The sequence below is a fragment of the Ovis canadensis genome, chromosome 7, assembly GCF_042477335.2.
Source record: "Ovis canadensis isolate MfBH-ARS-UI-01 breed Bighorn chromosome 7, ARS-UI_OviCan_v2, whole genome shotgun sequence".
Classification (NCBI taxonomy): Eukaryota; Metazoa; Chordata; class Mammalia; order Artiodactyla; family Bovidae; genus Ovis; species Ovis canadensis.
In genome coordinates, this window is record NC_091251.1 from 89549182 (window position 1) to 89574084 (window position 24903).

Below are 24903 nucleotides of genomic sequence, written 5' to 3' on the forward strand. Positions count from 1 at the left end.
GGAATTAAGACAGAAAATTAATTTTTGGATACCTTTTCCTTCTCCTACTAGAAGTGGAAGACTTGTTTTCTTCACTTAAACATATCCAGCATACCTTGGTAGATTCTCAGAGCCAGGAGGATATTTCACTGCTTTTACAACTTGTACAAAATAAAGATTTCCAGAATGCGTTTAAGATACACAATGCTGTCACAGTACACATGAACAAGGCCAGTCCTCCATTTCCTCTTATCTCCAACGCACAAGATCTTGCACAGGAGGTATGTATTCTGAACATCCATTGACATATACAAGGTAATTGTTAGTGGTAGTGAGGCAGTATTCTTGGAAAATACTGCTGTGACTCTAAGGTTTATTAGAATTAATTACTACTGATCATATGTTGTAATTTATGTGTTAGGAAAAATTCACTTACGTGTATTTTATCCTGAAAAAAAAACTATACTTAGTTCAAAAATAAGACTCCGCTCCATGAAAAGAAGAGCATTGGTTCTATTTATACAGCTGAATATTTGTATAGTAAGAGGAATATTTGTCTAAATTGCTAAAGGGGAAATTTAAAAAATACTTTTAGTATGGTTTTATTTTAAGCAATATACATTGTAAACTGATAAATCAGTACTGATGAGATTAAATTATGTTAGATAATCAGGTATTATACATAAATTCTGAGATTTGTTACTTGTATTGAATACATATAGAACTCAATATATATTTAGAAACGTCCTTTTCTAGGTGCCAAAACTAGAGAACAGGCTAGTTCTGATGCTGTCATTGCTGTGATCTACTTGTGGTCAAATTGATTAATCTCAAAATTATTATCTCTTAGTTTTGATAGGGGAATTACTTTTAAAATTATTTAAAATAACCATAAGAATTGTTAGAGAATTACTGGATTCCTATTTTAATCATGAGCTAACTTTTATTAAAAATGTATATATTAATTTATTTCTCTGTTTTCATCAATGGTGATAACTTTGGTTTTGTTAATCTGCATTGTTACAAAGTGCTGTTTTTGGTACTGGAGTAAGGAAATAGAAAAAGGAGGAAAATCAGAGATGTTGATAGTGAGAACATATATAATGTTTGAGGAAAAATAGCCCACAGAGCAAATTTTAAATATTTATGGTAGAAGAAAAGATTGAAAATAATAACATACAGTTCATGTGATTAGAAATTAGAAAGGGAAGTAAATGAAAAAAAAGGAATTAAATTACTTATATAAATTTAACATTAAAAGTTTCTCTTTTTTTAGAGAATAGGAAAATAGAGAAACCATTGACAAGTTAGATGAAGAAGAAAACACTAATAATGTTAGCAAAGATAAAAGCATAAATTATAACAAATTATAAGTTTATATTATTAAGTATGAAAGTGCTATCACCTGGGTTGTTTTTGTAAGAAAATAAAAATTGCCAACAGTGACTTACAGATAGCTGAAAAAAGTAGTAATAGTAGGTAAAATTGAAAGTTAGAAATCTACTCCTCAAAAAACTGCCAGCCTCAGATAATTTTACAAACTCCTTCAAAACATTAGGGAACATATAATCCTTATGTTAAATAAACTTTTCACACATAAATATTGACTATTTCCCATCTCATTGTACTTGGATAATATAATCTAGATACTAAAAACAATAGTAAACCAGTATACTATACTGGTGACTATGTGTATGTGTGTATGACTGTATACACACACACACACACACACACACACAGGTGACTATGTGTATGTGTGTATGACTGTATACACACACACACACACACACACTGGTGACTATGTGTATGTGTGTATGACTGTACACACACACACACACACACACACACACGACTTCCCTGGTGGCTCAGAGGTTAAAGCATCTGCCTGCAATGCGGGAGAACTGGGTTTGATCCCTGGGTCAGGAAGATCCCCTGGAGGAGGAAATGGCAACCCACTCCAGTATTCTTGCCTGGAGAATCCCACGGACAGAGGAGCCTGGTGGGCTACAGTCCATGGGGTCGCAAAGAGTGGGACACGACTGAGCAACTTCACTTTCACTTTTCATATATATATATATACACACACACACGTATATATATACTTGGTGACTATATTCACCAAGTAGAGGTCAATTCATTTTATGAACATTAATATAGAAATCTTAAAATATGAGTAACTCACATCTAGAAATATATTAAAACAACAGTTTACTGTGTGCTAGGTAATGTGCTAAGCAGTTTATATGTATTATCTCAATCTTTTAAGAACCATGAGTAAGGAAACAGGCTAAAAAAAATTCATAAGCAGAGTTTATACTAAGTGGAAGAATTTCTTGGCTTGAGGAAAATTTTTAATATAATTCATTATAGTATAGTGGCTGTTCTGTCACTCTCATATAAATTTATCTTGTTAATCTAACTCTAAAATGTCCTCTCTGATTTAAAATGTAGTTACATAAACATATGATTAAAAATATAAAGTAGCATAACTGTTAGAATAGCTTTTTTCTCATATAGTCATTATTAGTCTATTTTATAATGTATTTGTAGAAATTTTCAAGAAGGAAATCCTTCATTAATAGTCATAAATAAAAATGCTATTGTCAATCATGATAAGATAGAAAATTCTGAGAAAAAACATTTTAAAAATGTTTTTAAACATTTTCTCTTTAGTGCTTTTCTGTCTTACGAATAGTTTTTACAATTTTAAACCCTCCCCTTTAAAAAAATCTATACAAATGTCATATTTTCTGTAACCTAGGAATAATCTTTGTTTCTTAGGTACAAACTGTTTTGAAGCCAGTTCACCAGAAGGAAGGACAAGAATTAACTGCTCTGCTGAATGCTCCACATATTCAGGTAGAAAATGGACAGAGCATTATTTTTGTGGTTTTTCCAGCATTCAGTATCACTTTGAATCAGTCTCTTGGACTAACAAAGAGCTCAAATATTATGTAGCCTATTTTGATTGTTGTTGTTGTTGTTCAGTCACTCAGTTGTGTCCAACTCTTTGCAACCCCATGGACTGCAGCACTCCAGGCTTCTCTGTCCTTCACTGTCTCCCAGAGTTTTCTCAAACTCATGTCCATTGAGTCAGTGAGGCCATCCAACCATCTCAGCCTCTGTCATCCCCGTCTCCTCCTGCCTTCTGTCTTTCCCAGCAATAGGGTCTTTTCCAGTGAGTCGCCTGTTTGCATCAGGTGGCCAAATATTGGAGCTTCAGCTTCAGCATCAGTCCTTCCAGTGAATATTCAGGACTGATTTCCTTTAGGGTTGACTGGTTTCATCTTGTTGCTGTCCAGGGGACTCTCAAGAGTGTTCTCTAGCACCACAGTTTGAAGGCATCAGTTCTTCGGTGCTCAGCTTTTTTTTACTGTCCAGCTCTCATATCCATACATGACTACTGGAAAAACTGTAGCTTTGACTAAAAAACCATAGCTTTGATTGTTTATATCACAAAGTAATTATTGTTGGATTATATACATTTCTACTTAAAATTAACCACATTATTTTTGAAACAACTTGTTTACAAACTTCTCCTTTTTGGTTGTTTTTCTGTAAATTTTAATTATAATGTTGGACTCTTATTTAAAGTGATTCTGTTTTTATGAAGTTTAGTAAGCGTTTTAGACTTTCATAACCCATCCCAGAGTATTCCCTAGTGTAACTAACACATGTTAGTTGGCTAAAAAAGATACAGAGCAGCATCTGTACTTCAGTTGGAAAGTTTGGAAACAGATCTGAATATATAATTAATTATACCACTTTTAAATGTTTAATGAGCAGGATACTTTGTACATGATTAGGTTAAAATCTCTCTATAGAAATAAGTCATGTTGTTACTTTAAATGCTTTGTGTTTCTTTGAAACAGGCACTTTTACTGGCCCATGATAAGGTCGCTGAGCAGGAAATGCAGCTAGAGCCTATTACAGATGAGAGAGTTTATGAAAGCTTTGGCCAATATGGAGGAGAAACTGTAAAAATAGTTCGTATAGAAAAGGCTCGAGATATTCCATTGGTAAGTGTTCCACACCTCTGATAACGAGATCCTTTCCGAGATCTGTATAATTGAAGACCCTTTACATTTCTGGTAGTTTCTCTCTTTTGAGGCTGATTTTTTGGAATTCTTTTATGTTCTTGCTTATACTCCTTATTAGGCTGAGAAGAATTTGTTCCTCTTTTCTCACCCATAATTTGATGACAAAATAGGTTTTGAAGTAATTGAACAAAGAAGGGACAGGTAATCTGCTTTTTAAAAAAAAAACAAGTTAGAAATTGTGATCATTTCCTTCATTGTAATTGCTAACATACTTCACATATATTTAGAAACATTGTTTAATGTTAATATTTTATAGTTCTTATAGGTAAATGTTTTTTCTCTTAGTCTGCTACTATTACCTTAATTTTGTTCCTTTTTATTTTCAGAGAAATATTATTGAATCCTAAGGTCTTAAATTTCTTGCATAACATGGTACATGAAATAGGGACTGTATTTTATTAAAAGTTAGTTTATGTGATGAAGTTTTATTCCCCACCAGAAAAAAAAGAAATTGGGAAAGTTATGACAAATTTTTAAAATAAAGATTCAGGAGAAAAGTATTACAAACTGTATACTTTTAAGCTTTATTCAGATTTCCATTTTTTGACTATATATTTCAGTTGTGCTTCTGATTTATATCATAAATATTTAATACATTTTAATGTGAATTGGATACAGCTATAGTATTTAATATTTTGATTATTAACCAGATTAGTATTCATCGTTTCATGATATTTTGAATTTAAAAAGATTTTCAGTTACAAGTCATGTTCTACTAATCTACATGTTCAACTAATTGTATATAAATATAGTATAACCATTTGAATAGCATCTACCGTATAAAGAACAAATTTGATTATAGGCTTTCACTTTATTTTTGAGCAAGTGCATTTTTATGCTGTTGTATGCTTCAAAAGTCTGGTTTTAGAATTTTAACAAATAGAATGCTTCCAAAGCAGAAAATGTGGAGGAAATGATCAGCTTTCAGACTTATTGCCATGGTTACTGTATGTAAATAAATTTTTTTCTCCAGATAAATGAAGGCTAATATTGTTAACTAGAAAAGAAAGAATTTTAAAATGAGGAAATAAAAATGCATTTTTTTAAAAAATTGATTTTTTTTTTAGGGTGCTACAGTTCGTAATGAAATGGATTCTGTTATCATTAGTCGGATAGTTAAAGGGGGTGCTGCAGAAAAAAGTGGTCTATTACATGAAGGAGATGAAGTTCTGGAAATTAATGGCATTGAAATTCGAGGGAAAGATGTCAATGAGGTTTTTGACTTGTTGGTAAGTTGACAAGGGTAGAAGAATAATTGATACAGTCTCAAAAATTGTTTCCTTCAGTAGACTTCAGAATAAAATATTTTAAAAGCATTTTAAAAATAAGATATCTATATAATTTCTAGCATAATTTTCACATATTATTTCCATAATATTTACTAGTAGCATTTTATTCTTGCGGGGACATTACCAAGTTTATTTATACTGTTAGGTACATTTTATTTGCCTCTGAAATCACTAATGGTAACTCATTAAATCATTCAAAATATAGGTATTAAGTGCCTGCTATGTGCTAGCTGCTAGAGAAACAGTAACAAAACAGAGTTCATACCCTCATGATTTTTTTGTTCATTTTCTTTATTATCTACAATTGATTGTTTTTTTTTTTAACAGTATTAGATAATAACAATGGTATAGCTCTGCACTGTTCACTATAATAGCCATTAGCTACATGTGCTAGTTATTTCTATTTAAATTAAGTAAAATTTAAAATTTAGTTCCTCATTCATGTGTGCATGCTAAGTTGCTTCAGTCATGTCCATCTCTTTGCAACCCTATGAGCCATAGCCTGCCAGGCTCCTCTGTCCATGGAATTCTCCAGGCAAAAATACTGGAGTGGGTTGCTGTGCCCTCCTCCAGGGATCTAACCCACATCTCTTACATCTACCTGCATTGGCAGGTGGGTTCTTAAACACACTACCACCACCTGTGAAGCTCTCAGTAACTGCATTTCAGGTGTTCAAGAGCAGTGTGTTACTAATGGTTATCATAAGGAACATGGCATTCTGCAATTCCAGTCCACTGATCAGAATTCTGTCATCTCAGAAAGTTCTGTTAGACTGCTAGTATAATCAGGAAGCAATTTAGAGTCAACTTTTGAGGGCAGTTTATGATCACCTCATATATACTCATCAACCACATTTATAGTCTTATTTACTTAATATCAGTTGTTATATTAGAATTTCTCCTATCTGCGGACATCGGTTGTCAGATTTAGAAAACATCCTCCCATTCTTATTTTTGCCCAGTCCCATTCATTGCTTTGGTAGCACAAAGTGCCATTGGTTATTGTTCTTAGATCTTGTTTTATTGGCTGCTGTCTCTAGATTGAGTACTGTTTCTGTACCATTCCCTACTATGTCAGGAGCATAAGTGTGATTTCTATCTAGGCTGGAGGTATCTGAACAAGGCAGGCAGTGGTGTACAGCTGTCCCTTGATATCCAAGGGGAATTGGTCCCAGGGCCCCCCACGGGTACCAAAATCCATGGATGCTCACGTCCCTTACATAAAATGGCATGGTATTTGAATATAACCTACACACATCCTCTAGTATATTTTAAATAATCTCTGGATTGCATATAATGCCTAATACAATATAAATGCTATGTAAGTAGTTGTCTGCAGATGGCAAAAACAAATTCTGCTTTTTAGAATTTTCTGGAATTTTTTTTTCATCTGCAATTGGTTGAATTCACAGATATGGAACCCATGAATATGGAGGGCCAACTGTACTGGAAAATAATAAAGAACCTAGCAGTAAGACTATGTACAGTTAAAATATAGAATGAATGACAGAGACAAAGCATCTAGGAAGTAAGAATATTTGTATTTTTGCATCACTTTTCTAATCCTAGTGACAGTTACCATTTCAGATTCTACTGTACTAAAATCAATGTATGGCAGAATAGATAAGCCAGAAGTACTGTAATATCTTCCAGCCCTTCATTGTGGAATCGTCCTAAACTTAAACTGAATGGAAAACAAAAACCCAGGACTTAAGGGCCAAGTGGCTTTCCCCAGTGGACCAGAGGACCAAAATTGTTGCATGCCATATGCCTGGGTAGCTCTAATGTAATGGAGTCCACAAAAGGGGTAATTTGTGCTTCCTGATAAAATGGGATTCATTTTTACCAGTTTCTTTTTTAAGTCTCCTTGAGGTTCTGGTATAGTCCAGATTAGGAATTGTTGATCATAAGATCATGGAATGATTTTCCTAAGTACAGCTTTTTAAAATAATGTGCTTTTTCTGTTGCAGTCTGATATGCATGGTACTTTGACATTTGTTCTGATTCCCAGTCAACAGATCAAGCCGCCTCCTGCCAAAGAAACAGTAGTAAGTGATTTTTTTTAATGCTCCTTATTTTATGGTGGCTACTGTTTACATTTTTCTTAATTAATAAACTTTATTTTTTGAGAGTAGTTTTAGGTTCACAGCAAAATTGAACAGAAAGTATAGAGTTCCCACATAATTCCTGCCCCACACATGCACAGCCTCCTTGCTGTCAACATCCCACATCAGAATGGTGTATCTGTTACATTAGAGAATTTATGGTTTCATTGTTACCCAGATTCGTAGTTTATTTTAGGATTCGCTTTTGGTGTTGTACATTCTATGAATTTTGACAAATGTATAAGTACATGTATCTACCATCATAACCTACAGAATAGTTTCATTGCCCTGTAAATCCTCTATGTTCTGCTTATTCATCACTTCCTCCCCGCTTGATCCATGACAACCGCACTGTCTTGACTGTCTGGTTGTAGCTGTTGCTTCTTGACCTGCCTATGATTTCTCAGGAGGCAGGTAAAGTGGTCTGGTATTCCCATCTCTTGAAGAATTTTCCAGTTTGTTGTGATCCACACAATCAAAGGCTTTGGCATTGTCAATGAAGCAGAAGTAGATGTTCTTCTTGAACTCTCTTGCTTTTTCTATGATTCAGTAGATGTTGGCAATTTGATCTCTGGTTCCTCTGCCTTTTCTAAATCCAGCTTGAACATGTGAAAGTTCACGGTTCACATACTATTGAAGCCTAGCTTGGAGAATTTTGAGCATTACTTTGCTAGTGTGTGAGATAAGTGTAATTGTGCAGTAGTTTGAACGTTCTTTGGAATTGCCTGTGTGGGATCTTAGCTTGCTGACCAGGGATTGAACCTGCACCTACTGTATTGGAAGGCAAAGTCTTAACCACCAGACCACCAGGAAAATCGCCTCTTCTCCGTATAGGAGACTTAATAACTCTGTAAAGACTGGGAGCGTGACTGAAGTCTCTTGATTTTGGGGATCTGGGATGGGAGGATAGAAATGTAGTTTTAGGGGAATTTAAAGACTTAGTAGAATACTAAAATCATAGTTCAGGGATACAAAGCATAGAATTAGCCACTAGCCCAGTAATATTAATAATTGAAATATTAAGGGTCCCAAATAGTTTTTTTCCTTACAATGAGTATCTGCTTGATACCATTTGTGTACTAGGCACTGTGCAAATAAATGCTCACTTTATAGTAATAAACATGTTTGGGGTAAATATAGTTTGGCGTAAATGTTGAGATGGAAATCAGTGAATATAAACACTGAGAATAAAAAAAGAGGTGTGGGATTGATTATATAAGGTTGGCAGGAAAGGCCTGCAGGAGAAGGCAATGTGAAGCTGACACCTGGTAGGATGAGATGAAGCCAAGCCTGTTAACTTCCAGAACTTTCAGGTATAACTTCCAAAGAACTTTGTGTTTGGAAAACCCGTGGGAGTGGAGCCAAGTGAGGGAGTAGAAAGGTGGGGAGAGAATTCTGAGATGAGGCTTGAGAGGTAGGTAGGGCCAGGTCAAGAAGGTCTTGGCCATGGCAGGGAGTTTGGATTTCAAATACAGTAACATCTGATTTGTGTTTAGAAACAAAACTACTCTGGCTGCTGGGTAGAAATTGGATTAGTAGAGCCAATAATGGAAGCAAGGAGATTTAGGAAAGTGTTGCTGAAGCCAATATAAAGTATGATGATGGCTTAAATTTCTGTGATAGCAGTGGCAGTGGAGAAAATTATGCAGGCTGTGTTCTGGAAGTAGCAATGACAGGACCTTTTAATGAATGTGAAGAGTAATGGATAGGCAAGAAGCAAATATGCTTCAACAACTGAATGAATAGTGGTATTGCTTACTGAAGGGCGATGTGGAGGAAAAACTGGTTTGGGGAGAAAAATAAAGAGGAGATACCTGAGAGGCATTCAGGTGTAGATACCAAATACATAGAATTAAATACGTTGTTGAATTGCTAAGTCATGTCTGATTCTTTTGCGACCCCATAGACTGTAGCGTGCCAGGTTTTTCTGTCCATAGGATTTCTCAGGCAAGAATGCTAGAGTGGGTTGCCACTACGTTCTCCAGCGAATCATCCTGACCCAGGGATTGAACTGGCATCTCCTGCATTAGCAGACGGATTCTTTACCACTGAGCTGTCATTCTGGAATTCTACAGAGAGATCTAGGCTGTAGTTGTATTTATTGTGGGGAGATCAGGTCAGGGGAGCAGTCTGTCTATATATACTTCATGTGTTTGCAAAAAATTCTAAAGATTTTAAAAAATGATAGGTTAAGGATTATTCACAGCCTATGAAGATAATTGGGTTGAAAGAAAAGATTGAGAACCACATACCATCCAATATACTTTTCTCTTAAAAGTATAGAATGTATTATATAATTTTCACCTTAATTTTTTTCTCATTTGGAAGAAGATCTTAAGTTTTATAATGCAGTAAAATGTTGATAAATATATATTTTATCAGATGATAAAAAAATATTAATAATTTCAGTGAACAGTATGGACAGTGAACAGGTGGACATCTCTTTTCAGGTTCAAACATTTGCTTTATTAAGTTTGCTGTTGCTCTAAGGTTCATATTTTTGTCTGCCTACTACTAAACATCAATTGGATACCCACAGATACCCCAAATTTCTCCTGTTAAATATGGACAAGAAGAAGTAAAGATATTCCTTCTTGGGCTTCTCTGGTGGTCTGTCCACTGGTTAGGAATCCACCTTGCAATGCAGGGATCACCGGTTTGATCTCTAGTCAGGGAAGATCCCACAGCTGCAAGGCAGCTGAGCCCACAAGCCCTAGTGCTCATCCTCCAGAAGAGAAACCACCACAATGAGACGCCCTCGAGCTGCAGTAACCCCCATTTGCTGCAACTAGAGAAAGGCCCAGTGCAGCCATAAATAATAAATTATTTTAAAAACTATTCTTTCTTGAATGGGTGTCAGAGAGGAGAAATCTTAGAATGAAGAGGAGGAATTTTAAAACTGTTGCTTGCCATTGCAAAGGCTCTTCCTGATGCTGCCCTTGGTATTTATTTATTTTTTACTTTGTTGGGTCTCTGTTGCTGCACTGGCTTTCCTCTAGTTGCGGTGTCCAGGCTTCTCATCGTGGTGGCTTCTATTGTTGTGGAACATGGGCTTTAGGACAAGCAGGCTTCACTAGTTGGGGGCTCTGGGGCTCCAGAGCACAGGCTCAGCAGTTGTGGCGCTTGGGCTTAGCTGCTCCAAGGAATGTGGGGTCTCCCCAGACCAAGGATCCAACCTACATGGGCAGGTGGATTCTTAACCGCTGAGCCACCAGCGAGGCAAAGAGAAAAATGTTGGGCTGGAAGATAATTGTGTCTGAACAACCCTGTAATTTAAAATTTAAACAAATGATTTTGTTTGAATTAGAAACCAAACGTTGTTTTGGTCAGATATACTGTACTGATGCTACTGCATGGTGAAGCCCTGGAGCTTTCCTGTAGGGGTCAGAGTCTCTCCTTCATTTAAAAAGGACTGTTTTCCTTTGTATGGGAAAGGAAAAAAAGTAGCCACTACCCTGAACTGAAGAGGTAAGATTGCTGGACATAACTTCTACAACTGATAAGAATTGCAGTGGAATGCCTGTGGGCATACTTAAGGGATAGTGCAGGTTCAGTTCCAGATCACTGAAATAAAATGAGTCATACAAAATTTTTGGTTTCCTATTGCATGTAAAAGTTATAATTACATTTTTCCGTAGTTTGCAAAGAGTACAATTGCATTGTGTCTAAACAAACAATATATATACACTCATTTATTTTTTTATTTTTAGTTTTTTATTTTTTAAATTTTAAAATCTTTAATTCTTACATGCGTTCCCAAACATGAACCCCCCTCCCACCTCCCTCCCCATAACATCTCTCTGGGTCATCCCCATGCACCAGCCCCAAGCATGCTGCATCCTGCGTCAGACATAGACTGGTGATTCAATTCTTACATGATAGTATACATGTTAGAATGTCATTCTCCCAAATCATCCCACCCTCTCCCTCTCCCTCTGAGTCCAAACGTCCGTTATACACATCTGTGTCTCTTTCCCTGTCTTGCATACAGGGTCGTCATTGCCATCTTTCTAAATTCCATATATATGTGTTAGTATACTGTATTGGTGTTTTTCTTTCTGGCTTAATTCACTCTGTATAATTGGCTCCAGTTTCCTCCATCTCATCAGAACTGATTCAAATGAGTTCTTTTTAACGGCTGAGTAATACTCCATTGTGTATATGTACCACAGCTTTCTTATCCATTCATCTGCTGATGGACATCTAGGTTGTTTCCATGTCCTGGCTATTATAAACAGCTTAATTCCAGAAAAATAAACGACCCAATAAAAAAATGGGCCAAAGAACTAAATAGACATTTCTCCAAAGAAGACATACGGATGGCTAACAAACACATGAAAAGATGCTCAACATCACTCATTATTAGAGAAATGCAAATCAAAAGCACAATGAGGTACCACTTCACACCAGTCAGAATGGCTGCGATCCAAAAATCTGCAAGCAATAAATGCTGGAGAGGGTGTGGAGAAAAGGGAACCCTCCTACACTGTTGGTGGGAATGCAAACTAGTACAGCCACTATGGAGAACAGTGTGGAGATTCCTTAAAAAATTGCAAATAGAACTACCTTATGACCCAGCAGTCCCACTGCTGGGCATACACACCGAGGAAACCAGAGACACATGTACCCCAGTGTTCATCGCAGCACTGTATATACACTCATTTAAAAATACTTTATTGCTTAAAAATGCTAACCTTCATCTGACAACACAAGGTTGCCACAGACCTTCAATTTACGTATATATATATGTATATATCTGAAAAATGCAATGAAGTGAAACAATAAAATACATGCCTATATATAGATAGAAGTCACAAAAAAGTCACATAGTATGTGTTAAGGTAGTACTCAGACTTTAACTCAGTCAGTTGGTTAATTTCTCTGATGTGAAATAAACTTTGCTCTCAGTTTTAGAGTACATTTTAAACAGCACTAAATAAACTTGTCACATAAACAAAGCATGTCCTCTCTTCTCCTCTTCCACTCAACACAACGAGGGGCCTCATTCCAAACCAAAAAAAATCCGAATGGTCAAGGGGTGAGACCTAAGCAAGAGTAGAGAGAAAAATATCTCTGGGTGATTTTGTCTGCCTCTGGCAAAGATCATAGACTTAGATATAGCATCTTCACTGGCCTATTTAGTTTCCCTCAGGATAGTAATTCCCTAAGATTTTAGGGTACATCTTAAATGACATGTATGTAGCAATTATCCAAGGAACCTAAATGAACCTAAATGAATTAAAATACAGAATCTGAAAGTTTGAGATGTGGTATAAGAAGTCAGTATTTTAATAAACATCCTAGTAAGTGTTCTGAGCAAAACACTTTGAAAACAGCTTGCTGGGTATTGATTTCAGAAAGCGATTTGATAAAATCATCCATCAAGCTGACAAGACTGATTTCATAGATCTCTGAAAAGCTTGATAATAAAATGAACTCTCCACCACAATAAATGATGCCTGTAGTTTCATATTTAGATTTCCAAGATTGTTTAGCTAAAAAGCAACAATTTAAACATATATGGAAGCATTATTGATTAATAGGAATAGTACAAGCAGAGATTTTATTTTATCCTATATATTATATGTTTCTCATGCCAAGATTGTGAAATTGTATGTATAATCTTTTTACCCAGTCTCTCAGCTGTGTTTTGACTTACTACTACCCTATATAACACTAAAATTCAATTTTATCAGATTTCATATAATCTGCAGATTTTGGAAATGCCACATGCCACTTGACCAGGTTGGATAAAAATTTCAGATAGAGGAATTAAGGAGAATATTGATTCCTTTATACCTTTTAAGGAGTAAGAATACTTTGTTATAACTTACAGAAGTATATTGGAGAAAATACTGTAGGAAATAATTGAGCTTTTAATAAGATTCATGTGAATTCTTACCTATTTTTAGTTCTGAGAGCATAGCAGGTTTTAGATATGCAAAGCACAGTTAGCAAAAATTTTAGCTTGTAGCACTAACAATATTTCAATGCCTACATACAGAACATGATAGGAATTGGTTATAAACTTGATTTAGATAATTTTAGCAGTTTGGGGCCTAGACATAGTCCTTTAGGATAGACTCTGAGCGATTAAGGCACAGTCACACTGATAGTGTGGTCAAGAAGAGATGATGGCACCAGGGAAGCTGACACTCACCTGCTTAGATGACAGATGTGGAGAGGTTTACAGTTTACCTTTCCTGATAACAGTGGTTTAGAAATTACATACCTTCCTGCAGTCATTGTTTTCACAAGTCAGGGGTGGAGAGGGAGGAACTCTCTTTTCATTCCTTCTGCTTCTGTCAAACTTTCAAGGCCTATTGGCATCTCAGCTTGTTAGCAGTAACTGTGCAGTGTTTTGCATTCTCTTGCACGTTTGCAATCAACAGAACTGTCTTAATTGAAGAAAATAGATGAGTCTGAAAAAAATTCTACCGTGATTTGTTTTCAACTCGTAATACCTTTGTGCTGATGAAAAATTATAACACTCACATTTATGCTAAACATTGTGTTGCCATTTCATTATTGTCCTTACTTTTACTCTTTTTATTGTTTAGATCCACGTAAAGGCTCATTTTGACTACGACCCCTCAGATGACCCTTATGTTCCATGTCGAGAGTTAGGTCTGTCTTTTCAAAAAGGGGATATACTTCATGTAATCAGTCAAGAAGATCCAAATTGGTGGCAAGCCTACAGGGAAGGAGATGAAGATAATCAGCCTCTAGCTGGGCTCGTTCCAGGTAAAAGACAGTATGGTAGAAAGTACAAAGTTTTAAAATACAGATCTTCAAAGGGAAAAACTCACTTTTTTATGCCTTTTAAAAAACGATGTAGTTACTTTTTCATTTTGTTGGGTTTTTATGTTGTATCTGTAATATAAGTATCTTGGATTAAGTCTAACCAGTTTGTTGGGCTTTAGAATGGGATTATCATATAATCTCATCAACCACTCCCATTTGTCCTACTGTTCACTGTAGGTGCATTGAAATTAAACCTGTTTTCAAGGCAACAAAAATAGTATTGAACAATAAAAACATCAAGGCAACAAAACTTATACTGTAGCAGGAGAGTATCATCAACTGGGGTATCATACTTGATATCTAGATAGGAATTTGTTAAAGATGTGTGACTTTATTCAGAATCAAAAGAGTAAGTGCTGAATTTATCTCTTCTAAGATATCTTAGGGTAGAAATAAGATGCATCTATCTTTAGATCGAAGAAAACTCTCTAATTTAGACTATACTAAAATAAAACTAGCTCATATTGGACATTAAGATTATTATAGAAACATATTTCTTGTGAAGATGATACTTAATGGAATGAGATATGTAGATGTAATTTTTCCTACACATTGTTTCTACAGTTCTCAGGACGGTATGACAGAATGAGGGAAATAGAACCAAGGGAAGTATAATAAGATATTTAATATGTAAATTATTAAAATTATTTTGTTATTTTTTTCTAGATCTGTTATAGTCACATACTTTTAAAAAATTTTAATGCTCTTAAAGATTTCCGTATAGCCATAGTTACTTGTTTTATCTAGAAACACAATCAGTCTGTACAGTTACTGGAGATAACCTGATTTTCCTTAATGCTTTTTATGTGTCTCAAACTCAATATTAAGCTTTTTTGCTTGTGGTCTTATAAAATGCACTAAGTTCAACAGAATATTCCAACATAGATGGAATTTGGTTATTGATTTTTTTTTAAGATTCTCTGGTCTGAATTGGAAAGAATTAGATATAACAATTAAGTATAAAAGTAGAACTCTAATTCAGAATTTTCTAACTAAAACCACTTTTATCCTTCAGAAAAAATATACTTGATTCTAAGGTAAATCTCTGAAAATAAGATGAAAATCAGAAACCGTGAAAGCGAAATCATAATCCTAAGAGGAACAACATAATAGGTTTTTCATTTATTTCTATCATGGGTAGCTTAATGTAGAAGTGAAAAATCTTTAAAACATACACATACATACAAAGAAGGAGAGGAATTGAACACAGTAAATGTAAGAGAATATATTGAATGGTGTCTTTGAACCAAAAACTGATGAATTTTATGTAATTTTCGAAAGATAACTCTTTATTTATTTGATTTACAATAATTCAAATGATCAGAACCATTAATAAGATCCAGCACAGTACTTTCCACACCAGTTCAGTTCAGTCGCTCAGTTGTGTCCAGCTCTTTGCGACCCCATGAATTGCAGCACACCAGGCCTCCCTGACCATCACCAACTCCTGGAGTTTACTCACACTCATGTGCATCGAGTTGGTGATGCCATCCAGCCATTTCATCCTCTGTCATCCCCTTCTCCTGCCCCCAATCCCTGCCAGCATCAGAGTCTTTTCCAGTGAGTCAACTCTTCGCATGAGGTGGCCAAAGTATTGGAGTTTCAGCTTTATCATAAGTCCTTCCAATGAACACCCAGGACCGATCTCCTTTAGAATGGACTGGTTGGATCTCCTTGCAGTTCAAGGGACTCTCAAGAATCTTCTCCAACACCACAGTTCAAAAGCATCAATTCTTCAACACTCAGATTTCTTCACCGTCCAACTCTCACATCCATACATGACAGCTGGAAAAACCATAGCCTTGACTAGATGGACCTTTGTTGGCAAAGTATGCTATCTAGGTTGGTCATAATTTCCTTCCAAGGAGTAAGCGTCTTTTAATTTCATGGCTGCAATCACCATCTGCAGTGATTTTGGAGGCCCCCCCCAAAAAAAAATTGACACTGTTTCCTCGTCTATTTCCCATGGAGTGATGGGACCAGGTGCCATGATCTTCGTTTTCTGAATGTTGAGCTTTAAGCCTACTTTTTCACTCTCCTCTTTCACTTTCATCAAGAGGCTTTTTAGTTCCTCTTCACTTTCTGCCATAAGGGTGGTGTCATCTGCATATCTGAGGTTATTGGTATTTTTCCCAGCAATCTTGATTCCAGCTTGTGCTTCTTCCAGCCCAGCATTTCTCATGATGTACTCTGCATAGAAGTTAAATAAGCAGAGTGACAATATACAGCCTTGACGTACTCCTTTTCCTATTTGGAGTCTGTTGTTCCATGTCCAGTTCTAACTGTTGCTTCCTGACCTGCATACAGATTTCTCAAGAGGCAGGTCAGGTGGTCTGGTATTCCCATCTCTTCAGAATTTTCCACAGTTTCTTGTGATCCACACAGTCAAAAGCCTTGGCATAGTCAATAGAGCAGAAATAGATGTTTTTCTGGAACTCTCTTGCTTTTTCCATGATCCAGCAGATGTTGGCAATTTGATCTCTGGTTCCTCTGCCTTTTCTAAAACCAGCTTGAACATCAGGAAGTTCACGGTTCACATATTGCTGAAGCCTGGCTTGGAGAATTTTGAGCATTACTTTACTAGTGTGTGAGACAAGTGCAATTGTGCGGTAGTTTGAGCATTCTTTGGCATTGCCTGCCTTTGGGATTGGAATGAAAACGGACCTTTCCCAGTCCTGTGGCCACTGCTGAGTTTTCCAAATTTGCTGGCATGTTGAGTGCAGCACTTTCACAGTGTCATCTCTCAGGATTTGAAACACCTCAGCTGGGATTCCATCACCTCCATTAGCTTTGTTCATAATGATGGTTTCTAAGGCCCACTTGATTTCACATTCCATATCTGGCTGTAGCTTGAGTGATCACACCATTGTGATTATCCTGGTCCTGAAGATCTTTTTTCTACAGTTCTGTGTATTCTTGCCACCTCTTCTTAATATCTTCTGCTTCTGTTAGGTCCCTACCATTTCTGTCCTTTATTGAGCCCATCTTTGCATGAAATGTTCCCTTGGTATCTCGAAGAGATCTCTAGTCTTTCCCATTCTATTGTTTTCCTCTATTTCTTTGCATTGATCACGGAGGAACGCTTTCTTAGATGCTAAATGGAAAGCTTTGTAAATACTGAGCTGTTAAAACTTCTAGCCTTTGTTTATTATTTATCTTTTTAAATACATGTTATAGAAAGAACACATTTGAATAAGTTCTAATGAGGTGGATGAAACTGGAGCCTATTATACAGAGTGAAGTAAGCCAGAAAGAAAAACACCAATACAGTATACTAACGCATATATATGGAATTTAGAAAGATGGTAATGATAACCCTGTATGTGAGACAGCAAAAGAGACACAGATGTATAGAACAGTCTTTTGGACTCTGTGGGAGAGGGAGAGAGTGGAATGATTTGGGAGAATGGCATTGAAACATGTATAATATCATATATGAAACGAATAAAGGGAAAAAAAGGTAAATACATGATATGTAGTCTAGTAATACATGTCCTAGGATTGAGTGAGAGCCACATTGGAACTTAACACCTTAAACATTTGGAGCTTATAATCATAGTTGACATTCTCTCACGTAGTGGCAGGAGGATTCAGAAGGGACTGTAAATGAACAGTTACTTCTGGTGTTGTCCCTTAATTAAAGAAAAAATTCATCTATTCTTTTGTCTATTTCACTCTTTTTCCTCTCTATTTATTAGGGAAAAGCTTTCAACAGCAAAGGGAAGCCATGAAGCAAACCATAGAAGAAGATAAGGAACCAGAAAAATCAGGTTGGACTCTTATATTTGACATTAATGAGAGGTTTCTTGGGTTTCCATCTGGAATCAGGTTTAAATTTGTATATCAGAACTGTCAGGGAAGATGTATTCATGGCAAGATGGATGTGAGAAGCAAAGCTGCTTATCTTAGGACTGTTAAGAAAGGACAGAATTTAAGTATTAAAGATTATCTGTCTATAATGTGAGATTAATGGAAAACTTTAACTATTTCCCTGAAAAATAGTTATTCTGTGAACAATATAATACACGTCTGTAAATTTAAATTTAAAACTAGAGTTCTTTGATTTGAAATACGTAGCTTTATTCAGGGAAACAAATACCCCATTTATACTTACGTTTCTGACTGTCAGCAGGAAAACTATGGTGTGCAAAGAAGAATAAAAAGAAGAGGAAAAAGGTTTTATATAATGCCAATAAAAATGATGGTAAGTTCCACTCTAGATATAGCCATATTTATATCCAAAAGAGGTCCATGTCTAACATTAACATTTGAAAGAAATTAAATGATATTTTTAGGGAATTTTACTTACGGTCCTGGCCTCTTAATGTAACATACATGTGTATTTAATAAAGTCATTTAGCAGAAATTATTTTCTTCTAGAAACCTGTTGAGTAATGCAGAATTTTGAAATCTAAGAAAAAGTAATTTAAAAATTAAAAGTATGATGTAGCTGTATAGTGTTGTATTGATAGTTTTCTCTTAATTTTTTTTCCTATGTAAACTCTTCGTTTGCAGAGTTAATACTTGTTTCTAACAAATTCCAACAGTTAGATGTGTTTTAAGTAGAAAATGAACATTTTGCCTATCGTAACTCATCTCACCTAGGCAACCCATTCCATGGAGTCTGCTGGCTGAGTCAGGCACACAGGAGAGTGTTTTGGTTTTATTTATTGTTAGTGTTAAAAGTTTTTCAAGTTTTAGCTTCTTTTAAAATCAAAAGTTCTGATAACACTGGGCTTATATTCCTGTTTGTCAGCAGCCTACTGAACCTGAATAATGGCTGTTGCCTTTTTAGTGGACCGCTATCTAGTTCAACAGTCTCCACCACATCCAATTTTTTATAAACCCAGCCTGATACATTGCTTTCATTACCTTCTTGATTGGTCTTTATGGGCTTTAGAATTAGCCAACCCTTCTTTAATTCACATTAGAAACAAGCCAAATAATAAAGCAAAGGAACTCTGTAACTTCCCACAGTTTATAAGGCTTATTTTTATTCTCTCAGTACCTTAAAAATTTTTGGCAGCATAAATGAAACTAATGAAAATGTTATAGATTATTGAAAACTTTGATATAAACTAAACCTGAGATTCTACCTACTATAATAAATTTTGTTTTCAAATTAAACATCCATAATGCTAATTGATAGGTTATGTAACTAAGAATATTTATTGGATTTATAATTCTTTTCTCTATACTTGAGTAAGTGATTAATATCTCTGTTTCTTTATCCTTTGAAACATACTGGAGTTAACTGGTTCAGCTCTAAAAGCTATTTTACTGTAGGAAATTTGCAAATCTAAGTCTAAATCTAATTTGTTATTAGAATTAATTTTTTATTAATGATAATTATAATTTATAATAACTATTCCGTTCAAGGGGAACTAGCCTTCATCCATTCGTTCTCAAAATAAATTCCGTGAGATGACAGATTAGTAAGTTCAAGTTCAGATATGAAAGTCACCTGTTTAAGTTCTTACAGCTAATACATAGTTGAATTGGAATTTAAACAAGTAAAGTTTGGGTTCCTACTCTGTGCTCTATGTTAATCACTGACAAGCTTAGGATGGTCCCCTCTCCTTGGAACTTATAGCTGACAGTCTGACTACACATCTGACTCTTAACCTAGTCAGGTGAAGTGATGAGAGTGAGCAGATGACAGGTCACTAGTTGTCTGCCTTTGTTCTTACCACATGACAACTCTGATTTCATCTGATTACAGCTTTAGGAATGTTAATGTACCAGTTATAATTTATACCTCTTCTTGAATCATGATCACAGGTTAGTTTTAGTATTCCAGAATAAGGTAAACATAAATGTAAGTTGGATAGCATAGGTATGCTATGTTTTCAAGTTATATAATCAAAGAAAAGTATTCCAGCGTTCTCTGTTAACACCAGGCACAGCACTATTTGTAAATGCTTATCTGTGCCAGGTATTGTTTTCAGCATACACATTTTCTGCTCCTTAAACCAACCCTCAAATTAAAATATTGGTATCCCCCAGTTTATAAAAATGACAGCTATTATTCTCATTAGTTTATACCTTAGTGCCTCACTCTGTCAAAATATTGTCTGCAAACTAGCTATTTTATATGAACCAGTACAATTATATTAAACATTCAAACACTGTGTGAAACAAGAGAAGCAGTAATCATTTCTAGAAGGAGTAATATACTATTTATTTTCATAATATCCTGCTAAGGATATAATGACATGAGAAAATACTTATGATATAATGCTACCCAGTTATTACTTTCTTGATCTCAAAAGTTGTGTTTTTAACCATGATAACTTGTGCTGTTTTCCAATTTTTTGGAAGAATTATGAGTATATATAAATATACCTTTATATATTTATATAAATATGTTTATATATAAATATATTTTTATTATACAGCAGTAATTCTGTCTGAAGGGCTTAATTTTTCCTTTTTTTCAAAGATTATGACAATGAAGAGATCTTAACTTATGAGGAAATGTCACTTTATCATCAGCCAGCAAATAGGAAAAGACCTATCATTTTGATTGGTCCACAAAACTGTGGCCAGAATGAATTGCGTCAGAGGCTCATGAACAAAGAGAAAGACCGCTTTGCATCTGCAGTTCCTCGTAAGTTTGGATCCATTCCCGTTTTCCTGTGAATTTCAGCTTACCTCTGTAGAACCTAATTGTGTAGGGGAAGTTTTCACCCATTTCCTCAAACAGTGATGTCCAAGAAATAGGAACTTTGTTTTTACCAAATCTTTGGAGAATTTGCTACTAAAGATAGTCATTCTTGAGTACCATTTTTCTGAGAGTATGGTACTAATTACTTTCTATAAATGAATTTCAATTTTGGCTTCTTATAATTCACTGTTCAGTATGGAATCAGCTCCTGGTTTTTTTAACTGATGCAGAAGATAGAACTTTAGACCTAATCTCTGAGCATAGAATTTCTGTTTAAACGTTATATAGTACCTAATCTTATGGAAAAATTGAGTGATAATGTTTTAAATAAAATGCAAAATGGAGTAATTTAGAGTGTGAGTATAAAACATACTAAATGTAACTGTTACTAAGATACTAACACCACAGTTTTGTTTACTTCTCAATCTAGAAATAAAACCAGTCAATGTTAAAACACGCGGGGGTCTAACATTTCCTTAATTCATTAGTTTTTAATTTGTATTACAAAATAAAATTTTTTTCTGACTAGCAGAATTATTCCTCGCCCTTGCTCTGATCTGTGCTTACTAATTTTGCCTGATTTTGTTTGCCTAGATACAACTCGGAATCGGCGAGACCATGAAGTAGCTGGTAGAGATTACCACTTTGTTTCACGGCAGGCGTTTGAGGCAGACATAGCAGCTGGAAAGTTCATTGAGCATGGTGAATTTGAGAAAAATTTGTATGGAACCAGTATAGATTCTGTACGCCAAGTGATCAACTCGGGCAAAATATGTCTTCTAAGTCTTCGTACACAGGTAGAACTCTTTTGGTTTAGAGTGTTGAACTTTAATTTTGGTCCAAGAATCACAGGACCTACTTAACATCTCATACAGATTTTTCACACTGATTCTTTACATGAACTCAGGTTGCTAAATCACTTTCAATTTCCTCAGAGTGGAAAATAGATGTATTACATACTTGCCTATATATAAATGTACATATTTTCAGAAACTTAAACTATAGTAACTGTTGTGCTGGTAGTACTTTAGTATTTTAAGGTTATAAAAGAATTTTCCTTTCCCATATGAGAAAAATCAGAATAGTGAGAGGTCATTTTTATGGTTTTAAATGCCATTGTTCAAGTATTAGTACTGTAATGAGTGGTTGGTTGTAGCTAATGAAACAGCCATTGCTTTCCATTATCTGTCATACAAAGCAAAACCTTCAAAAATTACTGACAGTTGCTTTTTAGATTTCTGTTTAAAATAATTTTTAGAAATTTTGTATTTTTAAGATCGTGTTTTTTTCCTTGATTGTACAGCTTTAGCATAAAACTTTCCTTAATGTGGTGGAATCTACTCTGTATGTCAACTCCGGAGATACAGGCAGTGGTTATTAAAGAGATGTATATGAGAAAAATTGATTCCAAAATGGCTTTCCTGAAATAGTAATTAGGTTTTCTTTCTTTTAGTCTTTGCTATTCAGTTATAAACATTAGATTTAAGAAAAGCATCCATGTTTTTATTTTTACTAAATTCCTTAAGAATTCTTTATTTTGGCTAACAGAATTACCAAAGAACTTAAAAGTAGTTAAGCATATTGTCTTAATTACTGTTTTTAGATAGAAAAGGACATGTCCGTATAATCCCCATTTTTGTGGAATGCTTCACTTTAGGGACACACAGTCATGCAAAGGCAAGGTGAAAAATTATAATCTTTTAATTCAGATAGTCTGCTTTTTTTTTCTTGGATGTATTTTTCCAAAGGTTTTTTTTTTTTTTGCATGTGTACATGAAGTTTTTCTCTGATTCCATTTAGATTGTGGCGTATGGTTAAGGTGACTGCTCATTTGTAATTCCTTCAAAATGGATTTTTTAATGTTATTATAATCTGTGTATGATCTTATTAGAGTATTTCATCATGTTAAGACTTCATTTCACTTTTGGTACACAGTATATTCTTATATTGAATGGTAGGATCTTTTCTTTCTGTTGTTTGTTTTTCTCTCTTTGATTTTTTAAATTATGAAAGAATGATAACCCATCTATAGGAGACTTGGAAAATATATGACAAAATTACATATAGTTCTATATATTACAATTATTTTTAAAAATAGATAGATCAAGGTTTTTAGTTGGAGTTTCAATATCAAACTCTCAGATCTGTCTTTGCTTTACAGTCCTTGAAGACTCTACGGAACTCAGACTTGAAACCATATATTATCTTCATTGCACCCCCTTCACAAGAAAGACTTCGGGCATTATTGGCCAAAGAGGGCAAGAATCCAAAGGTAAAGTTATTATACTATTAGACTATTCCATTAAAAGTAAGCATGAAAAGCCATGGCTTAATATGTCACAGTGCTTAAAAACCACGTCAGCTTAGCCTTTCAAACTGATTATTCTTTCTGCCTTGTCACTTTGCCCAAAACTACCACACTTGCCTCTGGTTGCATTTAGGCAGTTCTCCAAAGCAAGGGGCTCCTCTTGTTCTGCATACAGTTCCTGTTGTTATTCCAAATGTATGGTAGCCTTTGACATTTCTTAAAACTCCCGTCATCTTCACACAGATCCATGTTATTTCTGATTTCTTAAAACTTTCGTGTCCTCTTCACACAGATCTATGTTATTTCTAACAAGGATTAGATGACACCCACCCCGCCACCAAATATTCTCTGCAGATTCTTAGGGATTACCCACATTTTCTGCAGATATTCCATATATGCCAGGATCCAAGTTGAGTGCTCTTGCCTTTCTCTTCTTTTTTCTGATTGAAATTTTATGTTCTGTTTGTCTTCTGCATTTGATCTTTTCATATGATCTGAAATGGAAAGTTTTTTTAAATTATCTTATATTAGATGCTGAGTATGGTTGAGGTGGTCCATATTATACCAAATGGTACTAAAAATTAAATGATAATAGTGATATATATTAAAGCATTGATATTTATTTGACATTTTAAACATATGATATGAAAACCATCAAGTGACATGCTATATCACAGTAACAAATACTCTTCCTTGTTCTTAGCAGATTTCCTAAATGGTTCTATTTATAAAGGAATCACTTAGAGCTCATTTCATTTGCCTTTTCATTCTCCATAAAAACACACACTACTACTCCTCCCTCAAATCTCCTCAGAAGTCACAACATCAAACCTCTCCTTTTCTTTGGTTTCTGACTATTGACCACATCCACTATTGACCACTATTGACCAGCCTTCTTTTTTCCTTCCCAGGATATCTTTTTCTACTTTAGAAAAAGATTTGTTATTCAACCTATATGGTGTTTATTTTTCAACGTCTTAGACCTCAGGGACTTCCCATCCTTTATACTGAGCATAATTAGGTTGCTTTGTTATAGACTAAGTAGGCCAGCTGGTTAAAGGAGTGTTTCACTCCATTTTCATTTTTGCAGTCACAAAAAGACCACATTTGACATGATTCCATTATTTGGAATATCTAGAAAAAGCAATCTATGGAGACCAAAAGTAGATTAGTGGTTGCCTGGGGCTGAGTGTTGGGAGAAAATGGGAGTGGCTGCTAATGACTATGAGGTTTTGGGGGAAGGGGAACAGGGCATGGAAAGTGGAGGGTGAGGAAAATGTTCTAAAATGGATTGTGGTGTTGATTGCACAACTTCTCTGTGACTACAAAAGAAACTGTTCAGTTGTACATTTTAAGTGAGTAAACTGTATGAGTCCACCATTCAGTTGGTTGCAGTTCACCATTAAATGGGAGAATTGTGAATGAATTATATCTCAAGAAACCTGTTATTGGAGCAGGAAAAAACCACAGCGGGCTTTTCTGTAGAAATTGAAGGTTGTTTTAGAATTTGTGTGCAAATTTTAAAGAATAACCAAAACACTAGAAAAAAGTTGGAAGCCTTTTTCTTTGTTAATTTTCTTTATTGTTTGTTTTCCATTTCATTGAGTTCTTATTTTTATTCTTTCTTTATACTTACTTTGGCTTTAATTTG

At 35.0% G+C, this 24903-nt stretch overlaps 1 protein-coding gene across 13 annotated transcripts in view; it reads left to right on the plus strand.

The window, feature by feature from the left end:
• PALS1 (protein associated with LIN7 1, MAGUK p55 family member) overlaps positions 1-24903 on the plus strand; it is a 78545-nt gene that overhangs the window by 48479 nt on the left and 5163 nt on the right. For 8 of the 13 annotated variants that reach the window (XM_069596852.1, XM_069596858.1, XM_069596853.1 and 5 more), the window contains 11 exons: positions 52-260; positions 2761-2838; positions 3852-3998; positions 5147-5308; positions 7339-7416; positions 14034-14217; positions 17976-18047; positions 18410-18481; positions 20720-20887; positions 21539-21741; positions 23106-23216. In XM_069596852.1, coding sequence (XP_069452953.1) covers positions 52-260; positions 2761-2838; positions 3852-3998; positions 5147-5308; positions 7339-7416; positions 14034-14217; positions 17976-18047; positions 18410-18481; positions 20720-20887; positions 21539-21741; positions 23106-23216 — 1484 coding nt within the window. Of the gene's footprint in view, positions 1-51; positions 261-2760; positions 2839-3851; positions 3999-5146; positions 5309-7338; positions 7417-14033; positions 14218-17975; positions 18048-18406; positions 18482-20719; positions 20888-21538; positions 21742-23105; positions 23217-24903 lie in introns of all 13 variants that reach the window. The other 5 variants (XM_069596856.1, XM_069596848.1, XM_069596857.1 and 2 more) reach the window with 1 other exon arrangement.